The sequence below is a fragment of the Tamandua tetradactyla genome, chromosome 1, assembly GCF_023851605.1.
Source record: "Tamandua tetradactyla isolate mTamTet1 chromosome 1, mTamTet1.pri, whole genome shotgun sequence".
In the NCBI taxonomy this organism is placed as follows: domain Eukaryota; kingdom Metazoa; phylum Chordata; class Mammalia; order Pilosa; family Myrmecophagidae; genus Tamandua; species Tamandua tetradactyla.
The window spans coordinates 16,351,845-16,373,124 of NC_135327.1; the positions used below are offsets into that span (position 1 = coordinate 16,351,845).

Sequence of the window (21,280 nt, forward strand, 5' to 3'; positions counted from 1 at the left end):
ATGCACTTCCAAAAGAAAAAAAGAAAAAATCAACAGATGGTGTTACAATAACCAGATAGTCACATGGAAAAAGAATGAAATGTGACACCCCCCCCCGTACAGCATGCAAAAATAAAAAAGATTGCAAGACAGATAATTGCATTTAAAAAGTAGCCTATTTCTGTGCTTTAAAGTAAAGCTTTGAGAGAGCTGCCCTCCCCAAATTTGACTGAACCAATGAATCTGCCACCAGCACCTTCTAACCCAAGAAGCCTGGCCATGCGCCATTCCAAGTGAAACCCCCGGCAAGCCCTCCTTAGGTCCTTAGATGGCTTTTGACTTTTAGGAACTCAAGTTGCCTGCTTCCACATGCAAACTGCATATCAGTCCACATCCTTGCATCACCTCCCCAACCAACCTGGGTTAGCACCATCTTGGTTCACTGTCAAGTCCCCTCTCTCTTCACAGTCCTTAATCAACAGGGCCATTTGGGACGAAAGCCTGTGAAATCTGATCCTCACAGTCCATAAACAGACAGTATACCTGGGGTGTGCAGACAGTTCCCATCAGAGAACTGCAAATGCATGTAACTCTGTCCCGGAAACAAAAAAATAACCCCATTTATTAAAAAAAACAAACTATGTAATGACAGGTTTACCTAGGAAATTAGTTAAAATGTAACATAAATATGCTTCACTGTTACTTGATATCTATGTTCTGGCTTATTAATAATATAATACAGAGGTATTTGTAAAGACATATGGAACATTTTTTGGAACATTAAAACTCTTCATTTCTATAAAAGAATTCAAACCGCATGTTTCACAAGCCAACTTGATTTGGGGGCAAATTCTGACCTCATTTGTGTGCATCACAGAATCCTCATGTTGAGTTGATAATAAAGCCTTGAGGCTGTGGACTCTGTTAAAGGAAATAAATCATCATTGTAAGGTCAATTAATAAATGGGGCAATACATTAAAAAAAAACACAAAAAAACATTATGCCAAGTGAAAGAAACCAGACACAAAAGGCAGTATATTGTGTTCTCTGTTTAAATGAGATGTCCAAAATAAGCAAATCTATAGAGACTGAAACCTGATTAGTGGTTGCTAGGGACAGGGGGGAGGGGGGAATAAAGAGCGAGCACTTAATGGGTACAGGGTTTTCACCTGGGGGGTGGGGATGAAAAAGCTCTGAAAATAGGCGGTGGAGATAGTGGCACAATATTGTGAATGTGCTTAATGCCACCGAATTGTACACTTTAAAATAATTATAATGGTAAACTTTATATGTTTCACTACACACATACACAAAGCTATTCAAAATGTTTACTTGCTGTTTCTGAAGCTCACTTTTTTTTTCTTTGTCAAGGAAATGCCAAAGTGTGTGAACACTCTCACTGCACAGAAAAGCTCCTTTAAGACCTCTTTACACAGTTCTCGCCCTCAAGGTCTGTCTGCGATAAAGCGGCTTCAGAAAAAGCCTTGCTCGCTTTCTCCTCTCCCCGGGACTCCCAGAAGCCCAGCCCTACCCCCTCTCCCCCAGAAGGCTCCCCCCCCACCCCACCCCCGGCTGCTCTTCTGGTCTACTTTCCCCTAACTCCCCTAGAAAACATGTTCTGCCTCCTATTCTGGAAGTGGTTTCTCTCACTTCCCAGGAACTTGGACCCAGGGATGGTGGCGAACAAAATCCTCCACCATGTTACACACTGTTCTGGTTTGCTAGCTGCCAGAATGCAACACACCAGAGATGGACTGGCCTTTAATAAAAGGAGATTTATTTTGCTAGTTCTTCAGAGGAAAGGCAGCTAACTTTCAAGTGAGGTTCTTTCTTACATGGGAAGGCACAGGGTGATCTCTGCTGGCCTTCTCTCCAGGCCTCTGGGTTCCAACAGCTTTCCCTGGGGTGATTCCTTTCTGTATCTCCAAAGGTCTGGGCTGAGCTGTGAGTGCTGAGATGAGGTATGCTGAGCTGCTTAGGCTGTGGTATGTTAAGCTCTCTCATTTAAGCATCAGTCAATTAAGTCAAACATCATTCATTGCAGCAGGCACACCTCCTAGCTGACTGCAGATGTAATCAGCAACAGATGAGGTTCACATGCCATAGGCTCACATCCATAGCAATAGAACTAGGCACCTACACTTGGCCAAGCTGACACATGAATCTAACTACCACACACACCTATCACCTCCTGCAATCCCCCCCAACAGCTGTTAAGCAGCAGCGCTGAGACCTGAACCCTATAGGGCATCAAACTCTGCAAGGTTACTAGTCACATCAGAAGTGCTTGAAATGTCTTAGTTCTCCCCTCTTCTCCTCCAGTCACGTCATGATTACTCAACAACCATTAAGGGCTCCCTACTGCCTAGAGCAAGGGTCAGCAAACTATGCTGTCCCCTGTTATTGTAAGTTTTTTGAAACACAGTTGCACCCATCATTTACACCTTTTCTACAGCTGCCTTTGCACTACAGAGTACAGTGGTTATAACAGAGACCATATGGCCTGCAAAACCTAAAATAATGACTCTCTGGTACTCTGCAGAATTTGCCAGTCTCTGGCCTAGAGAATAAGAGGGAGAAGATCCTTCTTTGAATCTGCTGCAGAGCAAATGCTCCATAAATAAATTTCAAATGAGTGAATAAGATCGCTGCATCACCTTGGAGTCACAGCCATAAATGCAAAGAGATCCATCAATATAGTCAGACACCCTAACTTACCTGGCCCCTGGAATAGTGACACCATGTTCTTGCAGACCGCAGACCACAGACAGCTCGTCCAGGATGGCTGCTGACACCCCTGATTTCTTGGCCATCTGGAGCTAGCAGAGAAGTCAAGATTAAGTTCATTCCTTCTCTACCCCATTATCCATGCCACCACCCAATACAAAAATTGCATGTTCGTCCTCTGTTGGCATGCAATAAGAAAATCGTTTCTTGTAAATTCAACAAACAGAACTGTAATGTTGAATATGCTTTTCAAATTGTACTCCCCCTTCCCTTATGAAAACCACTGATAAAATCCAACTTGCCCACTCGATCACTGGAGAAGCTGAGATGCAGGTAAAGGGCTGAAGTTGCTCCAGTGGGTGCAGCGGGAAGGAAACAGCTGGGTTCTCTGGAGCTCCTGATGTCCGGTGGTGCTTGGAGGCTCCTCTGAGCCCGTTCCTTGCCAGAGGTGGGCACAGGCTGGGGAGAGGGATCCTGACTCTGCCTGGAAGCCCCTGGCTGGGCTTTTGTGCTGCCATGGCCTCTACCAACAACCTCTGTGCTCTCCAAGGGAACCCAGGGGACTTCCAAAGGAAGAGAAGGCGGTTTGGTCCATGGTCTGCAGTGCCGAGGGTGGACAGAAGCAGGACAAGAAGGGGACCTGGCCCACGGCAGGGACAGGTAGGCCCAGATTCAGGACCCCCTGAGGGATGGAGGAGCGCACTCTTCAACCCCTGCTGCTGCTGCTTCCTCTACCATAGGCCATTTGCTCCTCATCCTTGACCCAGTGTGCCTGCTCCTGCCATCTGCCCCACCAGCCTCTCTTGGGCCCCTCGGGCCTGCCCCAGCAGCTGCCCCGCTCCTTCCAGGCTGCCCGACCCACGGCCTGCAGGCCCTGCATGACAGTATTATAAAACAATGTCAATCCAACTCTCATATTTAAAAATGAATAGAAATCATCCACTCCCTCAAGTCCTCCGAGTGTCAGGAGAAGCACTGGCCCCACTGCTGCCCCCAAACACCTGTGTGGCCCCACAGTTCCCCCAGCAGTTCACTGAGGAAAGGCGGCAGCGATTCCAACACCTTTATTTGTCCTAAACAAGAACTCCTGGGTTCTTATACTGAGGCAGGAGCTCCTGGATTTTGGGCCGGGGTGCCGTGATGGTTTGGATGATCCTCAGTGGGGGCAGGAATTTCTGGGGTGCCATAAAAATGGGGAAGTCGGGTTTAGTCTTCTTGTCGAAGACACACAAATCCAGGACGGCAGACCTAGCGCCGTAGAAGCTTTCCTTCCTGGGCCGCGTCGGGGTGAACCGGGGACGCTGGCGAGCCTCCACCAGCAGCCGCACCAGGTCCTTCCGGAAGAGATTCCAGCTGTTCTCCTTGAGGAAACTCTGGCACATCTCTTCATCACTGGGGGCAGACACAAGCACTGAGGTCCCCGCGACAGCTGCCCCTGCCCGCTGACCCTCTTCCCAATCCCTAACCCCAGTGTACCCTCCCGCCTCTTGGCCATTTCCCAGACTCCGCTCTCTGCCGCCTGGCCCTTTCCACAACTTTCTTCCCCTAGGCCTGGGCTGTCCCAGGAGATGGCCACAAGCCACGTGTGGCTACTGAGTACCTGAAATGTGGCCCTTCTGAATTAGAGCTGTGTTATGAGTATAAAACACACAGATTTCAAGAACTTAGAACAAAAAAGGAACATAAAACATCTCAATAATCTTTATATTCCATGCTGAAGTATTTTCCATGGACTGACTTAAATAAAATAGATTATTAAAATGAATTTTACCTGTTTCTTTTTGCTTCTAATGATATGGCTACAGAAAATTTTAAATTATATATATGATTATTAGCCATTAGGGAGCGGCACATCTAAACCACAGTGAGATACCATTTCATGCCTACTACGATGGCTAAAATTAAAAACACAGATAATATCAAGTGTTGACAAGGATGTGGATAAATTAGTGGGGCTGTAAAATGGTGCAACCATTTTGGAAAACAGTCTGGCAGCTCTTACAAAGCTTAACCATAGGGTTACCATGTGACCCAGCAATTCTCCCTGTAGGTGTACACCGAAGAGGAATGAAACCATGTCCACACAAAAAAATTATACATGAATGTTCATAGCACCACTATTCATAATAGCCAAGAAGGGGAAACAACGCAAATATCCATCAGGCGATGGATGGAGAAATAAATTCGGGTACATTTGTACAATGGACTATTATCCAACCATAAAAAGGAAGGAAGTACTGCTGCTTGTTACGATGTGGATGAACCTTGAAAACATTATGCTAAGTGAAAGAAGCCAGTCATGAAAGACCACATATTGTATGATTCTATTTATATGAAATGTTCAGAATAAGCAAATCTATAGAGATACAAAGCAGTCCAGTGGATGCTAGGGCTGGGGAAAGAGATGGGAGTGGGGCAGGGGATTGACTATTAATGGATGGGGGTTTCTTTCGAGGGACATGATGTTCTAAAATTGACTGTCATGATGATTGCACAATTCTGTGACTATACTAAAAACCATTGGATTGCACACTTTACGTAAGTGAATTGTATGATATATGAATTTATCTCAATAAAACTATTTTAGAAATTACATATGTGATTTGCTTTATATTTCTCCTGCACAGATCCACCCTAGAGCCTGGCCACACAGGTTGTAAACGGTGGACCATCACCTGGGAATGGTTAGCAATGCCCAACCTCAGGCTTCTCCCAAACACACTGAATCAGAATCTGCATTTTAACAAAAACCCCGTCTGGGCTAGTTCCATGTGGAGGCCTAAAGTGTAAAGCCTGGACGAACAACGAGATCGCTGGGTCCTGGTTGAATATAGAGATTCAAAGACCCCTCCCTAGGGTTACTGAGTCAAAATCTGGGCACTGGGCCCTTTAATCAAAGCACCCCAAGTGACTCACTCATTCTCTTGTTCAACAAAGGTTTACCAAGCACCTGGCGTGTGCCTGGAGCTAAGAAGACAGTGTGGGAACAACAAGACACGGTCCCTCGGGGAGCCTGCAGTTGGCTGGCACCAGTCTAGGTACTGTGTTTGGAAATCCTGACCAGGCGAATCCCTACTGTCTGTTATGAACCAGCTTGTGTATTAAATTTCTAGGAATCTCTTTCCAGGATCTTGCAGGTGAATGGCCATTTCCTCCCCAAGGTGACCTCAGGCTTTGTATGCAGACTTCCATTGTAACGTTTACCTGTAGGGCCTGGCACTAGGTAAACTCTTAAAAAGCACTTTGTTGTTGTTGATATTGTTATGAATGGGCTCCTATTTCTCCCACTCAGGGGAGTACGTTAGATGTTTGAGCATCACCCTAAGGGGACAGATGTAAGCAACAGGCTCTGACCAGTGCAGGATTTGTCCTGGTGCTGTGACTCCATCTAGCCCCTTTTCCCTAGTATATGAGGGTGGGGAAATTGGGGTATGTAGAATGGGCTCAGCCCTCGGTTTATTTCCCTCTGAGACCACAACAAAGGAAGGAGGTATTAAACTTCCATTGTATTTTCTAAGGAGCCAGTCCTAATAAATCATTAACACATCAGAATATTTTTCTGACTAGGTTGTATTGATCAGGACAAAGTCAAATTTGATACATAAAGATTAACTTAAGAAAAAAACCCAGAGGTCAAAATGGACCACAAGTTAGTCCTGTTACTCTCAGCGGTATGCTGAGGGCAGCACCAACCAGCTCACGGGAGCTGATTGTGAGCAACTCTTCTCAACTCCATGTGCCATGACATCAGGTTGGAAGTTGAAATTGGCCATGGTGGGAGTATTTATACCACAGAAATAAGCAAACACTATAAGTCAGTGTTACCTCCCGCACCCCTTGAGGGTTAGTTACTGAACATTTATCAGTGTATCACTGGATAGTCTCCACTTAATAAGTTCTGTTACCTCACAATTTCTTATATAATATATAACAAAAACTATCTCTAACACTGGCTTAGCATTTACTATGTGCTAGGCACTTTACATGTGCTAAATCAGTTTAGTCTTCAAAGCCATCCCATTTCACAAACATGGAGACTGAGGCTCAAAGAAACTAAGTGATATACCAAAATCTGTAAGGGGGCAAGCAGATAATTACAAATTCTTAGGGGGAGAGAGATTAAAGAGACAATAACAACTAAATGCAATGTATGACCCTGAAGGAGAAAATGCTCAAAAGGATATTGTTGGGACATATGGAAAAAATCAGAGTATAGAGCATAAACTTTACATGGACATAAGATTTCTTGAACTTGATAACTGTATTTAAGGTGGTTATATAAGTTCTTAGGAAATATACATGAGAGTGTTATGTGTTCAGAGATCATGGTATATACAACCTATTCTTAAATGTTTAGAAAATAGATAAGTAGATAGATGCATGGATGGATGAATGGATGGATTGATAGATTTCTCCATAGGTGTTTGGTAATATTTTTGCAATTGCCCTCCAAGTTTGAAATTATTTCCTAATTAAAAGTTTTTAAAAATCCTTAGGGGATACTTTATTTTTGGACCCATAGCCCAAGTTTGATGCAGATGGCCATACTGATTTCTAGTCTACTTTTCACTAAATGAGTATCTCTTCTAGGCCTCCAGCTTCCTGCAGGGGTTTCAGTTCAAATCCATGCTTCATTTAGGCTGAAAGTTTCATCTGTCCTTCTGGCTTTAAAACCAGCCCATGATACTCTTAAGCCTTCCCCACTGGGCAATCCCAGCATAGGATCACATTTTGTGCTCTGGTTTTTAGGATCCTCTTCATATTTGGCCCTTGAAGATTTACGTTACTATCTTGTTGAGTTCTGGTATCCCTTGTGTTTGTAGGGGGTGAGTTTTTAACAATGGCATTGCAAGACAAATGTCTTTGCAATCGACTGTGCAGTTTTTGGACGTTACTTCTTTTCTGGACCTCAGTGTCCTCATCTAAAGCAGGAGGGATTTGGACTAGATGATAGCTATGTATTCTGCCTTCCTTAGCTGTTTAGAAATGTATGAAATCAACAATTAATGAGTAAGACAGAAGTCTATCTGTCAGCGTTATATATGATCACAGCTAAGTGCTGACTGGGCAGCACAGATGCCAAGTGCCCAAACATCTGCCACCCTGCAATCTATGTAAACCTTTTCTGAATTTCAACTCAACAACATTAACTGATACCCACACCACATGCCAGGCATTATGCGAGGAGCTAAGATTCCTTAATTTCTCTTTTGAGGACATGGGTCTAAACAGCCATTTTCTGAATTGGCAGCATACAGGAATCAGAGAATTGTGGCTCTCTGAACGGGAAGGAACCACCAGCATTTCTCAATCTGTTTTTTTCACATAACTGTGTCCCAGTTTTGGCTATATCCACATACCATCTGCTCTTTAATTTACTAAAGAGTTTTCTTTAAGTCTAATCAGTTTCTTTCACTTAAAAGCTTACTTCAGCCCTTTGTCCTAAGCAAAAAGATATATCAAATCATAGATTTACTAAAGCTAATCATGAGTTTTTTCTAATTCCCACGAATCAATATATGACTCTGAAGACTAAAGATAAAATCAATGTACCACCTAAAATCATCTTGTAAAATGATAGTGACTAAATGCACAAATTAAAAAATGTTTTTGCATGAGGAAGAACAAAGGAATTTCAATATTGCAGGGTATTGAAAATAGATGGTAATTCATACTTTAAAACTTTAACTTACATGTGAGACTAAAGCAAAAAATGCTTATTTGGTAAAAAAAATTTATATTTTGACAAGTGCATTTCCTAATATAACTTATATGGACAGTTTAATAGAATACCATAAGTACATGGAACCTTGAATAGGGCATGAGATTTTTGTAGGTTTGTCCAGTGGGATGCCCCAATATATCCCAGAGTGATCTGACAGTGAATAAAAAAGTACCTGCAAAGTTACCTTGGGGGAATGGCGAGAAAAGGGGAAAATTCAACTTTCCCATATGGAGAATTTCTGATATTCTTGCAAGCAGTGGGAACAACCAAATCAATAGGCCAAGCCCTCAATTTTGGGGTTTGTTCATAATAAACATATTCCTGCAAAGCATAGACTAAGCCTACGTAAAATTAGACCTAAGAGTCACCCCCAGAGAACCTCTTTTGTTGCTCAGATGGGCCTCTCTCTCTCTCAGCCAGCATGACAAGCAAACTCACTGCCCTCACCCTCTCTACATGGGACATGACTCCCAGCGGTGTAAACCTCTCTGGCAACGTGGGACAGAAATCGTAGAATGAGCTGAGACTCAGCATAAAGAGATTAAGAAAATCTTCTCGACTGAAAGGGGGAAGAGAGAAATGAGACAAAATAAAGTGTCAGTGGCTGAGATATTTCAAACAGAGTCAAGAGGTTATCCTGGAGGTTATTCGTACACATTATATAGATATCCCCTTTTTGTTCAAGGTGTATTAGACAGGCTAGAGGGAAGTGCCTGAAACTGTAGAGTTGTGTTGCAGTAGCCATGTTTTATAGCTTTCACAGTGTGACTATGTGACTGTGAAAACCTTATGTCTGATACTCCTTTTATCTATGATATTGACAGATGAGTAAAAATTATGGATTAAAAATAAATAAATAATAAGGGGAACAAATGTTAAATAGAGTAGATTGAAATACTAGTGAACAATGAAAGGGACTGGTAAGAGGTATAGAAAAAAATAGGGGGAACAAAGGTTAAAATCTATTGAGTAGATGGAAATACTAGTGGTCAATGAGAGGGAGGGGTAAGAGGTATGTTATGTGTGAGTTTTTCCTTTTTTCTTTTTATTTATTTTTCTGGAGTGATGCAAATGTTATAAACAATGATCATGGTGATGAATATACTACTCTGTGATGATATTGTGAGCCATTGATTGTACACCATGCATGGAATGTTTGTATGTTAAGAACGTTCATGTTTGTACACTGTTTTGGTCTGATAATACAAAATAAATTAAATTAAAAAAAATCATCTTGTAAGCTTTCTGTGGAATATGTTCCATACTTTGGGAAATTCTGATGTAGTCTAATGTTCTTGTTTTACAGATGGGGTTCTGAAGCCCAGAGAGAAGAAGTGGCTTGTCTAAGGTCACTCAGATCTTATAGCAAATAACCTGTAGATCTGCTTCCTTCACACCTCCTCTGTCTCTATCTCTGGAATCACTTTCTCCCCACACCTGCCTGCAGTACATGTCTAATCACACAAGGAAAGAAAGGAAGATGCAGAGCAGGCCACGGTGGCTCCATGGCAGAGTTCCTGCCTGCCACGCCGGAGACCTGTGTTCGGTTCCCAGTGCCTGCCCAGGTAAAAAAAAAAAAAAAAGAAAAGAAAGGAAGATGCAAAACTGTATAATCAGTACATTCTCCACTATGAGTATTATACATTCATAAATGAACAGGTATATTTACCACACATCTTGCAGAGAAAATCACCCTAAAAGGAAATACACCAGCTAACTGGGATTGCTGGAGGATTGCAATGATTTTGGTTTTCATCTTTTTTCCAGTTTTCTGTAATGAAATGCTCCATTCATTCATTGAACATTTATTGAGTGCTTACCACATGCCAGGGACTGCACAATGTGCTATAGATGAAAGACAGCTAAAGCACAGTCTCTGCCTTCATGTAATAATTAGTCAACTGGTGGGGAAAGTGCTGTATAAGCAGATACCTAAAATATAACATGATACAGTAGTTGCTAGAGCTTGTAGACAGCATTATTTATACAAATTAAGGGGTCTTTATTCCAATCTGGGGTCAGTCAGGGAAGGCTTCCTTGAGGAGTTGAATCTTAAAGAATCTTCATTCTTTAAGAAGCAAAAAGTGCAGGACTGGGGGATGGCGTTCCAGGCAGAAGGAACAGCATTGGCAAAGGCATTGGTGCAGGGCCCAGGAGCAATGTGCCGGGGTTGCCGGCATGGAACAGAGGAAGCAGGAGGTGCTGCAGGAGAGGTGAGGGGGGGTCAGAATATGAAGGGCCTTTTATATGGCATTGAGATTGGACTTCTTCAGATAGGCAGTGAGATACCTCCTAAAGATTGCATTGTTAGAATTGGGTTTTAGCAAGAGTACAGCGTGCACAAAGGATCTGGTAGGAGGCAACTGAGGCAGGGGGGCCAGTAGGAAGGCTGCCGTAAGAGAGCCTATATAGACCGGGAGCCCCAGAGTGGGAGAGGGACATTATGTCACTCAGGGGGTGTATAAGATCACTGGGGTCTTGGATGGTAAAATGCTTCTTTGTTTCAATCTTCTTAAAGATCTATTTTTGCATGCTTTATAATGTATATGATATATTAGTACAGCAGTATATGGTTATAACAAATACAACTATTATATGCTATTTATATGTGGTGAGGGTACATGCTCAAATGCTTTTTAATAATAGGAGTTAGGAGATCAAAACGGTTTTGAGACCACTGTACTGGGCAAAAATTGGTTTTCACATAAAAAAATAGTTATTTTTCCCATTACGAAAGTAATAACATCCACTCTGGAAATGCTGGGAACCATAAAAATGTAAAGACAAAAAGAAGTACTCATATTTCTGAAGATATCATTTTTTTTTAATTATATAAGTAATATGTTACTACTGCAAATTTGGAGAGTAGAGAAAAAGAAAAAAAAAACCCACTTGGAATGTCACTACCCTGATACTTTTGAAAAGGATTTTCCCGCCTTATTACAGAAGCAATGCACACCTATTGCAAAATCAATTAAACAGGAGAAGAAGATACATCATCTAACAAGAAGTTCCCCTTTTGTCCCCCCTTCCAGAGAGAATGACTATTACAAATGTGGCAATACCAGGGCTATCACTGGCTTATTTCCTTCTAGGTCTTCCTCATGTAAGTGTTTTACAAAGGCATAATCATAGTTTATATACAACTTTGTACCCTGCCCTTTTCACATATCATTATATCATGCATTTTACCCTGATGCTATGGAGCCATTAATCTTACAATTTTTAAAATAAGAGTTACACTCTATCAAGGGAATGGACCACAATTTTCTGTGGTATGTGTGCGTTGTTTTTTTATTCCCTCTCCATTATGAACATGGCTGCTATGAACATCTTAATGCCTATAGTTTTCCTACATTTTGATTATATAAAAATAAATTCTCAGAAGGGAGAACTTAGCCTTAAAGAACAGGAATAGTTTTACGGCCCTTGAACGAGACTATGAACGTCATCAAAAGTGTCGAGTCAATTTACAGTGTAGCAACAGCTACGTTTCATTTCATCCTTGTCAGCATTAGATAGCATCATTTTTTCTTACTTTTAATAAAACAACAGTTGAAAAGCTATTCTTTGGATCTGACGGAAGCTACGCACGTTTCTGGTACCGACCTGGGGTATTCAGTCATCAGCTTCGACAACTTTTCTCTCGTCTCGCTGTCCAACAATTCACCAAATTTTCCTTTCCTCACTTTTATCACCTCGGCTCCCTGGCTCACCAGTATCAGAGGTCGCTTGTCACACTGGTTCTCGGACAGGAGGGCCTGGTGGAGGCCCTAGAGGAAGGAGGTCACAGGAAGTCAGACTCAGGGCCATCCAGGTCAACCACGAGGCTATCGAGAGGGGGACAATGAGGACCCAAATGGAAGGTGAATCCATCCGGGGTCACAGGGAGCAAAAGTCCAGGGTTTCTTGTGCTCTATGACATCGAAGCTCTCTGGCTCCTTCAAGTAGAAGAGCTCCTTGGACACTTCGTCCACTTCCCACCTTCACCTCGCAGGCCCCACCCCAAGAGTGGCGCCGACCACACACACACTCCAGAGACATGTTCCCCACTGTCCATCTCAACCCTTCTTTTTTTTTCTTTCAATTTTTATTTATTTATTAAAAAAAAATTTAACAACAAACGAACAAAAATACGCAACATATGATCATTCCGTTCTACATATATAATCAGTAATTCACAATATCATCACATATCAACCCTTCTTTTTGCTGTAGAAGCCCATCTATGATAAAAATCAAAGTCCTTCTCTTCTAGACCCCCTTTTCAAGTCCCCCCCACCCCCCGCCACTGCATCCTTTTCTACAGGCTTTTGCTCATAAACGTGTCTCTCCACTGAACCTTGAATCTTTCTCCATCCCTCACAGACTTTCCCAGCCCCTAGCCCTGACCTCTGCAGCTCGCGCAGTGGCTCCCATCCCTTAGCCTGGCCTCACACTTTATTACAAGCGTAAGGGGCATGAAGCCCCACGGGCACACCTGCTTCCTTTACACAGAGGTCAGACTGCTTTAAGGAGACACCTTAAGATGGGACAGGACTGGGCCTAGAACCCTTGCTGCTGAACTCCCAATCCAGGGCTCTCGCTTCAGCATCTCAATGAAGACTCAGGCAAAAGAGGGGATGGCCTTCAAAGTCCAGCTGTCCTGGCCTCAACAGGAGAGGGGGCATGAACAGAGGGAGACATCGTGCTGAGTGCAATAAGCCAGACACAAAAAGAAATATATTTTATGATCTCATTGATATGAAATAATTAGAATAAGGAAAACTCATAGAGTCAGAATCTAGAATACAGGTCACCAGGGGTCAGGTGGGGATAAGGGATGGAGTTAATGCTTAAACTGTACAGAGTTTCTAACTGGGATGATGGAAAAGTTTGGGTATGGAGGGTGATGATGGCAGCACAACAGTATTGAAGTAATTAATAACACTGCATTATATATTTGAATATAGCTAAAAGGGGGCATTTTAGGTTTATATATGTTACTGGAATAAAAAGTTAAAAACAGACATAGGTCTGAACGATACAAACAATACAGTGACCCTTATTGTAAACGATGGACAATGGATAATAGTACAATCATGAATTGTATCAAATGTACCACACTAATGCAAGGTGTTAATAATAAGGTGGCATATGATTTTTCTATTAACCTACAACTTCTCTAATAAAAAAAAAAATGGAAATCAGATCAACCACTTCCTGCTTAGACCCTTCAAACAACCTCCCAAAGCACCCAGGGTAAAAGAAAGCTCACTGTGGCTGCCAAGGCCTGGCCGTGTGCTGCCCCTGCCTTGCTCCCTAGGCCCCAACCCCCTTGCCCTCATCTCCAACCCCCCAAACTGCCAGGCTCCTGCCTACCTCAGGCTCTGGACCTGCTGCTGTTCTGCTGGAACATGCTTCCCCCAGGGCTTTCCCTAATTTATTCTTTTCATCATTCAGGTCTCAGTTTAATATCACCTCCTCAGAGCAGCTTTCTTTGATCATCCCATTTAAGAAGTCCCCAAACCTGCTTTCCCTGCTATTCCTAAAGGTTGTTTTGCCACTTTCTAGGGTTTATCTGTTTATTCTTGGTCCCTGACTACATCATAAGCCCCATGAGGGCAGGAATGATGGAGTTTACTTGCCCACCACAGCACCCTGGGCCATGCCAGGAGCATGTAGATGCTTAAGAAATATCTGCTGAATGAGAGCTCGAATGGAGTCACAGAATTTTACAGTTGGCAGCCCATCCAAGTGAGTTTCCTCATATTCTGGAAAAGGACATAGATTCAGAGAGGTGGGGTGATTTGCCCAAGACCACACAGCTAGCTATCTGGAAGAGGACATAGATTCAGAGAGGTGGGGTGATTTGCCCAAGACTACACAGCTAGCTAATTTGAAGCAAAATGAGGACAAGACCTCCATCTGTCACGTTCCTTCCGCCCTGACCATGGCTCTGGCCTGGACACCAGTCCCATCCCACCTGCCTACTTGGCTACAGCTGAGGCCACGCCCTGCCCACTACCTGGAGAAATCTGGCTCCCTCACACCTCCTTCCTCAAAACCTGGACCTCTTTACTCCAGGCCCTGACCTCTGCTGTTTCCAGGGCTGACCCAGTTCCATTCTCCAGCTTCCAAGGATGAGGAAACTGCACTCTCCTACCTATTGGGAGGTGAACGTGGTCACACCTGTTGCCATTCATTCTCCTACAAATGAAACCTGGGCCTGAAGAGCAGGGAGAGTGGGGTCTTAACCCAGGCACGTCATGGAGACATCCACAGATATTTTCTCCAAAGAAGTCATGTCAACAAATAGTTGTTGAGGGGAGGGATCTGCCTGAAAATGTGGAGCTGTGTTCCAGTAGCCATGTTTCTTGAAGATGATTGTATAATGATATAGCTTTCGCAATGTGACTGTGTGATTGTGAAGACCTTGTGTCTGATGCTCCTTTTATCTACCTTGTCAACAGATGAGTAGAACACATGGAATAAAAATAAATAATAGGGGGAACAAATGTTAAAATAAATTTAGATTGAAATGCTAGTGATCAATGAAAGGGAGGGGTAAGGGGCATGGTATGTACAAATTTTTTTGTTTTCATTTTATTTCTTTTTCTGAATAGATGCAAATGTTCCAAGAAATGATCATGATGATGAATATGCAACTATGTGATGATATTGTGAATTACTGATTATATATGTAGAACGGAACGATCAAAATAGAGATGTTTGCATTTGTTTGGTGTTTTTTCAGTATTTAAAAAAAAAAAAACCAAATAGTTGTTCAGGGCCTTCTATAGGCTAGGCCCTGTAGGGTGAGCGAGAAAGGCAGGTCCTGGCTCTGAGCCCCTATTCAAAACCTTCCGGGTCTTCCCTCCTAGGGAATCAAGTCCAAATCCCCTATTCTGGCAATCTGGGCCCTCTACAACACATGTCCTGTCACTCCATTCACACAGCCTCCCATTCCCGCCAACAATGACCAAAGAAAGCAACTCCTTCCTGCCCTTTTGTGCTCCAACCCTGCCCAGGGTGCCTGAGAGTCCCCAGCCTCTCCACCGTCCGATGTCCCAGTCTGCATTGATGGCACCCTGTGTGCAGTTCTGAGCTGCTCACTCTGAGGGAAGACACTGACAAGTAGAGTAAAGTAGACAGTGAGAAGGCTGGAAACGAAGGTACATGAACAGTGACTGAGGCATGGAGGATGTTTCACCTGAACAAAAAAAAATAATTAATGGGGTACTGGCATTTGACCTGGCTCCTTAAATGTTGAATGAAAGACAAAATATTCCGCAAATATCATATGCCATGGAAGCCAATTTCTTCTGTTTTGTTCTTGAGTGACTAAGTGGGGGGTGGGGACTGTGCAGGTGCTAATTAAAAGTGGCAGGAGTCTGAGTTTTACTGAACAAAGGGAAGAATTTTCTAAGAGCTTGAAAACATTCAATCAGCCTTGTCTGAGGGCCATGGTAGGTGCTGGGGTTCCTGTGCTACCTGGCCCATAATACAGGGTGAAAAGGGCTAAGGAGGACCCTGGGGACACCATACCTGAGGAATGGTGGAAAAGGCAGGGTGAAGGAGCAGGTCCCCATTGGTGGGATAATTGCACAGGGCTTCATAGGAGGTCAGCCCCCCATCCAAACAGTTGAGGCCCATCCCTACTCACTAGGAAGCCCTCCTGCCCTCTGCCATGCTGCCCACCCTGCCACTCGGCTCCAGGGCTCATCAGTCGGCTTCAATGACCATCAACTCACAGCTAAGCCTGTTCCATTGGCACTACCCCCCTTCACTACTGGATTGTTATTTTTTTTTAATAGACTTTGTATTTTTAGAACAGTTGTAGATTCATAGAAACATTGTGAAGCTACTACAGAGTTCCCATATATTCCACACCCAGCTTCCCCTATTATTAACACCTTAACATTGATATGATACCTTTGTTTAAATGAATCATCCAATATTGATAAATGATTATTAACTGAGATCAAAAGATTAGTTTTTGAGGCAAAATAAAGTGTCAATGGCTGAGATTCCAAACAGAGTTGAGAGGAGGTGATTCTTAGGCATTGTATAGATATTCCCTTTTCAGTTAAGGTGTAATGGAGAGGCTGGAGGGAACTGCCTGAAAATGTAGAGCTGTGTTCCGGTAACCATGTTTCCTGAAGATGATTGTATAATGATATAGCTTTCACAGTGTGACTGTGTGATTGTGGAAACCTTGTGTCTGATGCTCCTTTTATCTACCTTATTGACAGACGAGTAAAATATATGGATTAAAGATAAAATAATAGGGGGAACAAATGTTAAAATAAATTTAATAGATTGAAATGCTGGTGATCGGTGAGGGGGGGTGGGGGTATGGTATGTATGAATTTTTTTCTTTGTATTTCTTTTTCTGGATTGATGCAAATGTTCTGAGAGGTGATCATGGTGATGAACATACAACTATGTGATGATAACGTGAGTTATTGTTTATATACCAAGAATGGAATGATCATATGGTAAGAATGTTTGTTTTTGTATGTCGTTATGCTTAAAAATTTTTTTTTAATTTTTTAAAAAAGGTTTATTTTTATTTCCTAGTTTTATCTAATGTCCCTTTTCTGTTCCAGGATACCACATTACATTTAAAGTCATCATGTTTCTGCAGACTCCACTTGGCTGTCACAGTTTCTCACACTTTCCTTGTGTTTGTTGGCCTCAATAGTTTTGAGGAATACTGGTCAGGGATTTTTAGGATTCCCCACTTTTGGAATTTATTTGATCCTTTTTTCTGGCTCAGACTTGGAGGATGGGCTATTGGGAAGAAGACCACAGAGGCAACAGGCCTTTCTCATCATATCATATTAATAGTACATACTGTTGACTTCAAGGAAGATGGCCGACTAGAGCAGCTCAAGACCAGCCCTGCTGCACGGAAAAGTTGGAGAAGGAACGGGAGGGTGACTGAGGCAGCGATCTGAGGGTGCGTCTGACCTGGGAGAGGCCTTTGCACCACATGGGGCAGCCCTGGTTGCAGAGGCCGAAGAACTGAGAGGCAGAAGGGCAGAGGCGTGGAGCCTGCAGGAGTCATGGACAGGAGCCAGGGACTAGAAAGTAAGCCAGGCTGCGTTCCTTGGCATGCTACCTTCAGCAGCACAGTCCCGTGACCAGTGATGCACCCCACTCCTCACATACCTAAACCCCGTCACCCACTCCCATTCCCCATGCTCCAGGCACCCCCACGCCACCAGCCCCCAGTGCACATACCCGCCCCACACCCCCACCCTCAGTACAGCTCAACCCACCTCTCCTGCATCCCTCTCGAGCACTACCTCCCACTCCCTGTTCCCTGCAGGCTGTTGCCAGCACATAAAGTCTGCGGGCACTGACCTCCATACTGAGGCTACCCCTGCCCTCTTGCCCATAGTGTCAGACAACCTCACTCCACCACCCCTGAGCTCTGCACATCCATTTATAGCACTCCCAGGCCCACGCATGCAAACGAGCCCCCAATCACGTCATTCAGCTCTTGGAACTGCACTTTACAGCAGTTCTAGAACTGCAAATGTGCATGGCCCTCAGCTGTGAGAAAGTGCTGAACTGCGCAGCTGGGTCACATCTGCCCCCAATCCATGAAGGCATAACACCAACCTGCTGCCACAGCTCTACGCATTCGCACAAAGGGCTCTGTGCCTTAGACCAGCACACACAAGGGTTACACCAACCAGACCGGTGCACACACACAACTACATCCTCCCTGGCTGCGGGGCACCCACGTTCATAAGCATCAGTGTAACTAACACCCCCAATCTGCAACTATACCTGCCCTGTAACGAATCACCACACTCAGTGCCCCACCCTGTGCCCCGCTCCCTGCTCTACAACCATCCCGCAAACACAAGGCCTTAGACTACTGAAAGAAGTCAACTCCCAAGGTAAATCAATCAAAATATTTACATGCCACGAAAACAGCTGAAGATCACTAAGCATATCATAACGTAGACAGATATAGCCCGCCCATGTTAACCAAATGAAAACACCAGAGGAACAGACATTAGAATAACTAATCAAAGATGTTCATACAACTCTACTTAATAAGTGGGACAGCAAATGACATAAAGGAGACCAAGAAGACAGTAGAAGAGCATAAAGAGGAATTCGAAAGAATAAATAGAAAAATAGCAGATATCACAGAGATTAAAGACCTGTAGACCAAATAAAAAACACACTAGAGGCACACAACACCAGATTTGAAGAGACAGAAGACAGAATAAGTGATATAGAGGATAGGATAATTGACTTTGAAGACTCAAAACAGCAAATGGCAAAAAAAAAAAAAAAGAAGGAAAAAACTGAATGGGAACTCAGGGAAGTGATAAAACAAAGTGCACAAATATAAGAATCACTGGTGTCCCAGAAGGAGAAGAGAGGAGTAAAGGGCTAGGAAGAGAAGCTGAGGATATAATGGGGGAAAACTTTCCAACTCTCATAAAGGACATAAATATACAAGTCAAAGAAGTCCAATGAACTCCGAATGGAATAAATTCAAACAGGCCTTCCCCCAAGGCACACGCTAATCAGTCTGTCAAATGTGAAAGAGAAGCAGAAAATCCTGAAAGCGGCAAGAGAAAAACAATCTACTACATACAAAGGAAACTAAATAAGACTGAGTTCAGACTACTCAGCTGGCACCCTGGAGGTGAGAAGGCAGTGGTATGATATATTCAAGATTCTGAAAGAGAAAGACTTCCAGACAAGAATTCTGTACCCAGCCAAATTGTCCCTCAAATGGCGGCTTAGCAATGTGCACATTTTAGTTCATCCTTCAGAACAACTACTAAATAACCAGAAACAGTACAGAACAGCTCCCGGAGACACGTCAGTGACCAGACACACAGCGTACCCCAATATGGACCAGCTGGACTGGCTTCGAGCCTCCCCAGAACCATGAGTTCCCAAAGTCGTGGCGGTTGGTGCCCCTACTCCACAGGCTGCTTCCCAGAGGGGAGAGGAAAGAGAATTTAACAGCAGCAGGGGCTGAGCACAACCAAACACCAATTGTGGCATTAATTAACAAATTCTGACTACTAAAATAGGCCCCCAGCTCAGGTGAACCTGGTCAAGGCAGAGGTCACTCATTGGGCTCACAGAAAACGAGGAAAGGGGAGGAAACGGAGGTTTCTGTGGCTGTGTTTTTATGGAGGCCTGGCTGCTGCCTCTGGATGCAGATATGGGACTTCTTAGGCTGCAACAGCCCCAGACATAGGCAGAAATGGACTGCTTTCAGGGATGTCTCTCACCTGCGCCTTCCCCAGGGGAGGGGTGAAGCCCAACTCAGGTGGAATCCCTCCCTCAAGGAATTCAGACCCCAGGGCTTGGCAATTTGAAGCCATTAAAACCAGCCTACAACCTCTCCTCTGTCTCCACCAGCCCCAGCAGGGAGAATCTGCAAAAGCTAAAGGTGCTGCAACATCTTATGCTGGTGGAACCCGCAGGCATACAAGTGCCACATAATGGGCAGGATAAGAAAAACAGAGCCCAGAGACTTCACAGGGAAGTCTTTTAACATGCTAGGTCTCACCCTCAGGGAAAACTGATGCAGGTGACTTCTTCCCCCTAATAGGAGGCCAGTTTATTCCGGGAAAACATGCTGGAGTCTATAATACCTACGTAGACCCTCTTAAAGGTGGGGAGGGAAAAGGCACCATACAAGCAGGGCAGGAAACAAGAAAACAAGAACTGAAAAATTATCCTCTGTTACACAAAACCTAAGCTAGAGGTCCAGAAAAAGCTGAACAGAATGTCAAAGAACAGATAGACAACAAATTCATCTAGCAAGAAAACCCTAGGTAAGAGAAGTAAAAGCAATCTCCAGAATAAACTAATTAAGGTAATTAAATGTCTAGACACCAGCAAAAAATAACAAATCACACCAGGAAAATTGAAGATATGGCCCAGTCAAAGGAACAAACCAATAGTTCAAATGAGACACAAGAGCTGAAACAATTAATTCAGAATATACAAACAGACATGGAAAACCTCATCAAAAACCAAATCAATGAATTGAGGGAGGATAGGAAGAAGGCAAGGAATAAACAAAAAGAGGAAATGGAAAGTCTGAAAAAACAAATCACAGGCTTCCGGGTCAAGATGGCGGCTTAACAACGTGTGCGTTTTAGTTTGTCCTCCAGAACAACTGCTAAATAACCAGAAACAGTACAGAACAGCTCCTGGGGCCACGTCAGTGAGCAGACACACAGCGTACCCCAGTCTGGACCAGCTGGACCGGCTGCGAGCACCCCCCAAAACCATGAGTTCCCAAAGCTGTGGCGGCCAGCGCCCCTCCCCCACAGGCCACTTCCCAGAGGGGAAAGGAAAGGACTTTACCAGCAGCAGTGACTGGGCACAATCAAACGCCAATTGTGGAACTAATTAACAAATTCTGACTACTAAAAATAGGCCCCCAGCTTAGGTGAACCTGATCAAAGCGGAGGTTGCTCATTTTTGCCCCGGCACCAAGGGGGCAGGACTGACAGAAAAAGGGGGAAAAAAAAGAAGGAAACAGGTTTTTGTGGCTGTGTATCTGCAAAGGCTTGACTGCCTCTGGATATAGCGGCAGGACTTTTCAGGCTGCAGCTGCCCCAGGCATAGGCAGAAGTGAGCTCTTTGGGGGGCTGATCTGGAGCCTGTGCCTTCCCCAGGGGAGGGGTGAAGGCCCACCCAGGTGGAATCCCTCCATCAAGGAACTCAGACACCAGTGCTTGGTAATTTGAACCCATTAAAACCAGCCTACAACCTCTGTCTCCAACAAACCCCCAGCCAAAGTTAAAGGCACCGCATCATCTTATGCTGGTGGGACCTGCAGTCAGACAAGCGCCACATACTGG

At 43.9% G+C, this 21,280-nt stretch overlaps 1 protein-coding gene across 5 annotated transcripts in view; it reads right to left on the minus strand.

Moving 5' to 3' along the window:
• Positions 1-3,668: 3,668 nt before the first annotated feature.
• CNBD2 (cyclic nucleotide binding domain containing 2) overlaps positions 3,669-21,280 on the minus strand; it is a 167,010-nt gene continuing 149,398 nt past the window's right edge. Inside the window, exons 12-13 of one of the 5 annotated variants that reach the window (XM_077169903.1) lie at positions 12,042-12,205; positions 3,669-4,099 (exon numbers count right to left, since the gene is read on the minus strand). In XM_077169903.1, the coding sequence (XP_077026018.1) occupies positions 3,781-4,099; positions 12,042-12,205 (483 nt within the window). In that variant the 3' untranslated portion in view covers positions 3,669-3,780. The remainder of the gene's footprint in view (positions 4,100-12,041; positions 12,206-21,280) is intronic. The other 4 variants (XM_077169919.1, XM_077169912.1, XM_077169936.1 and 1 more) reach the window with 4 other exon arrangements.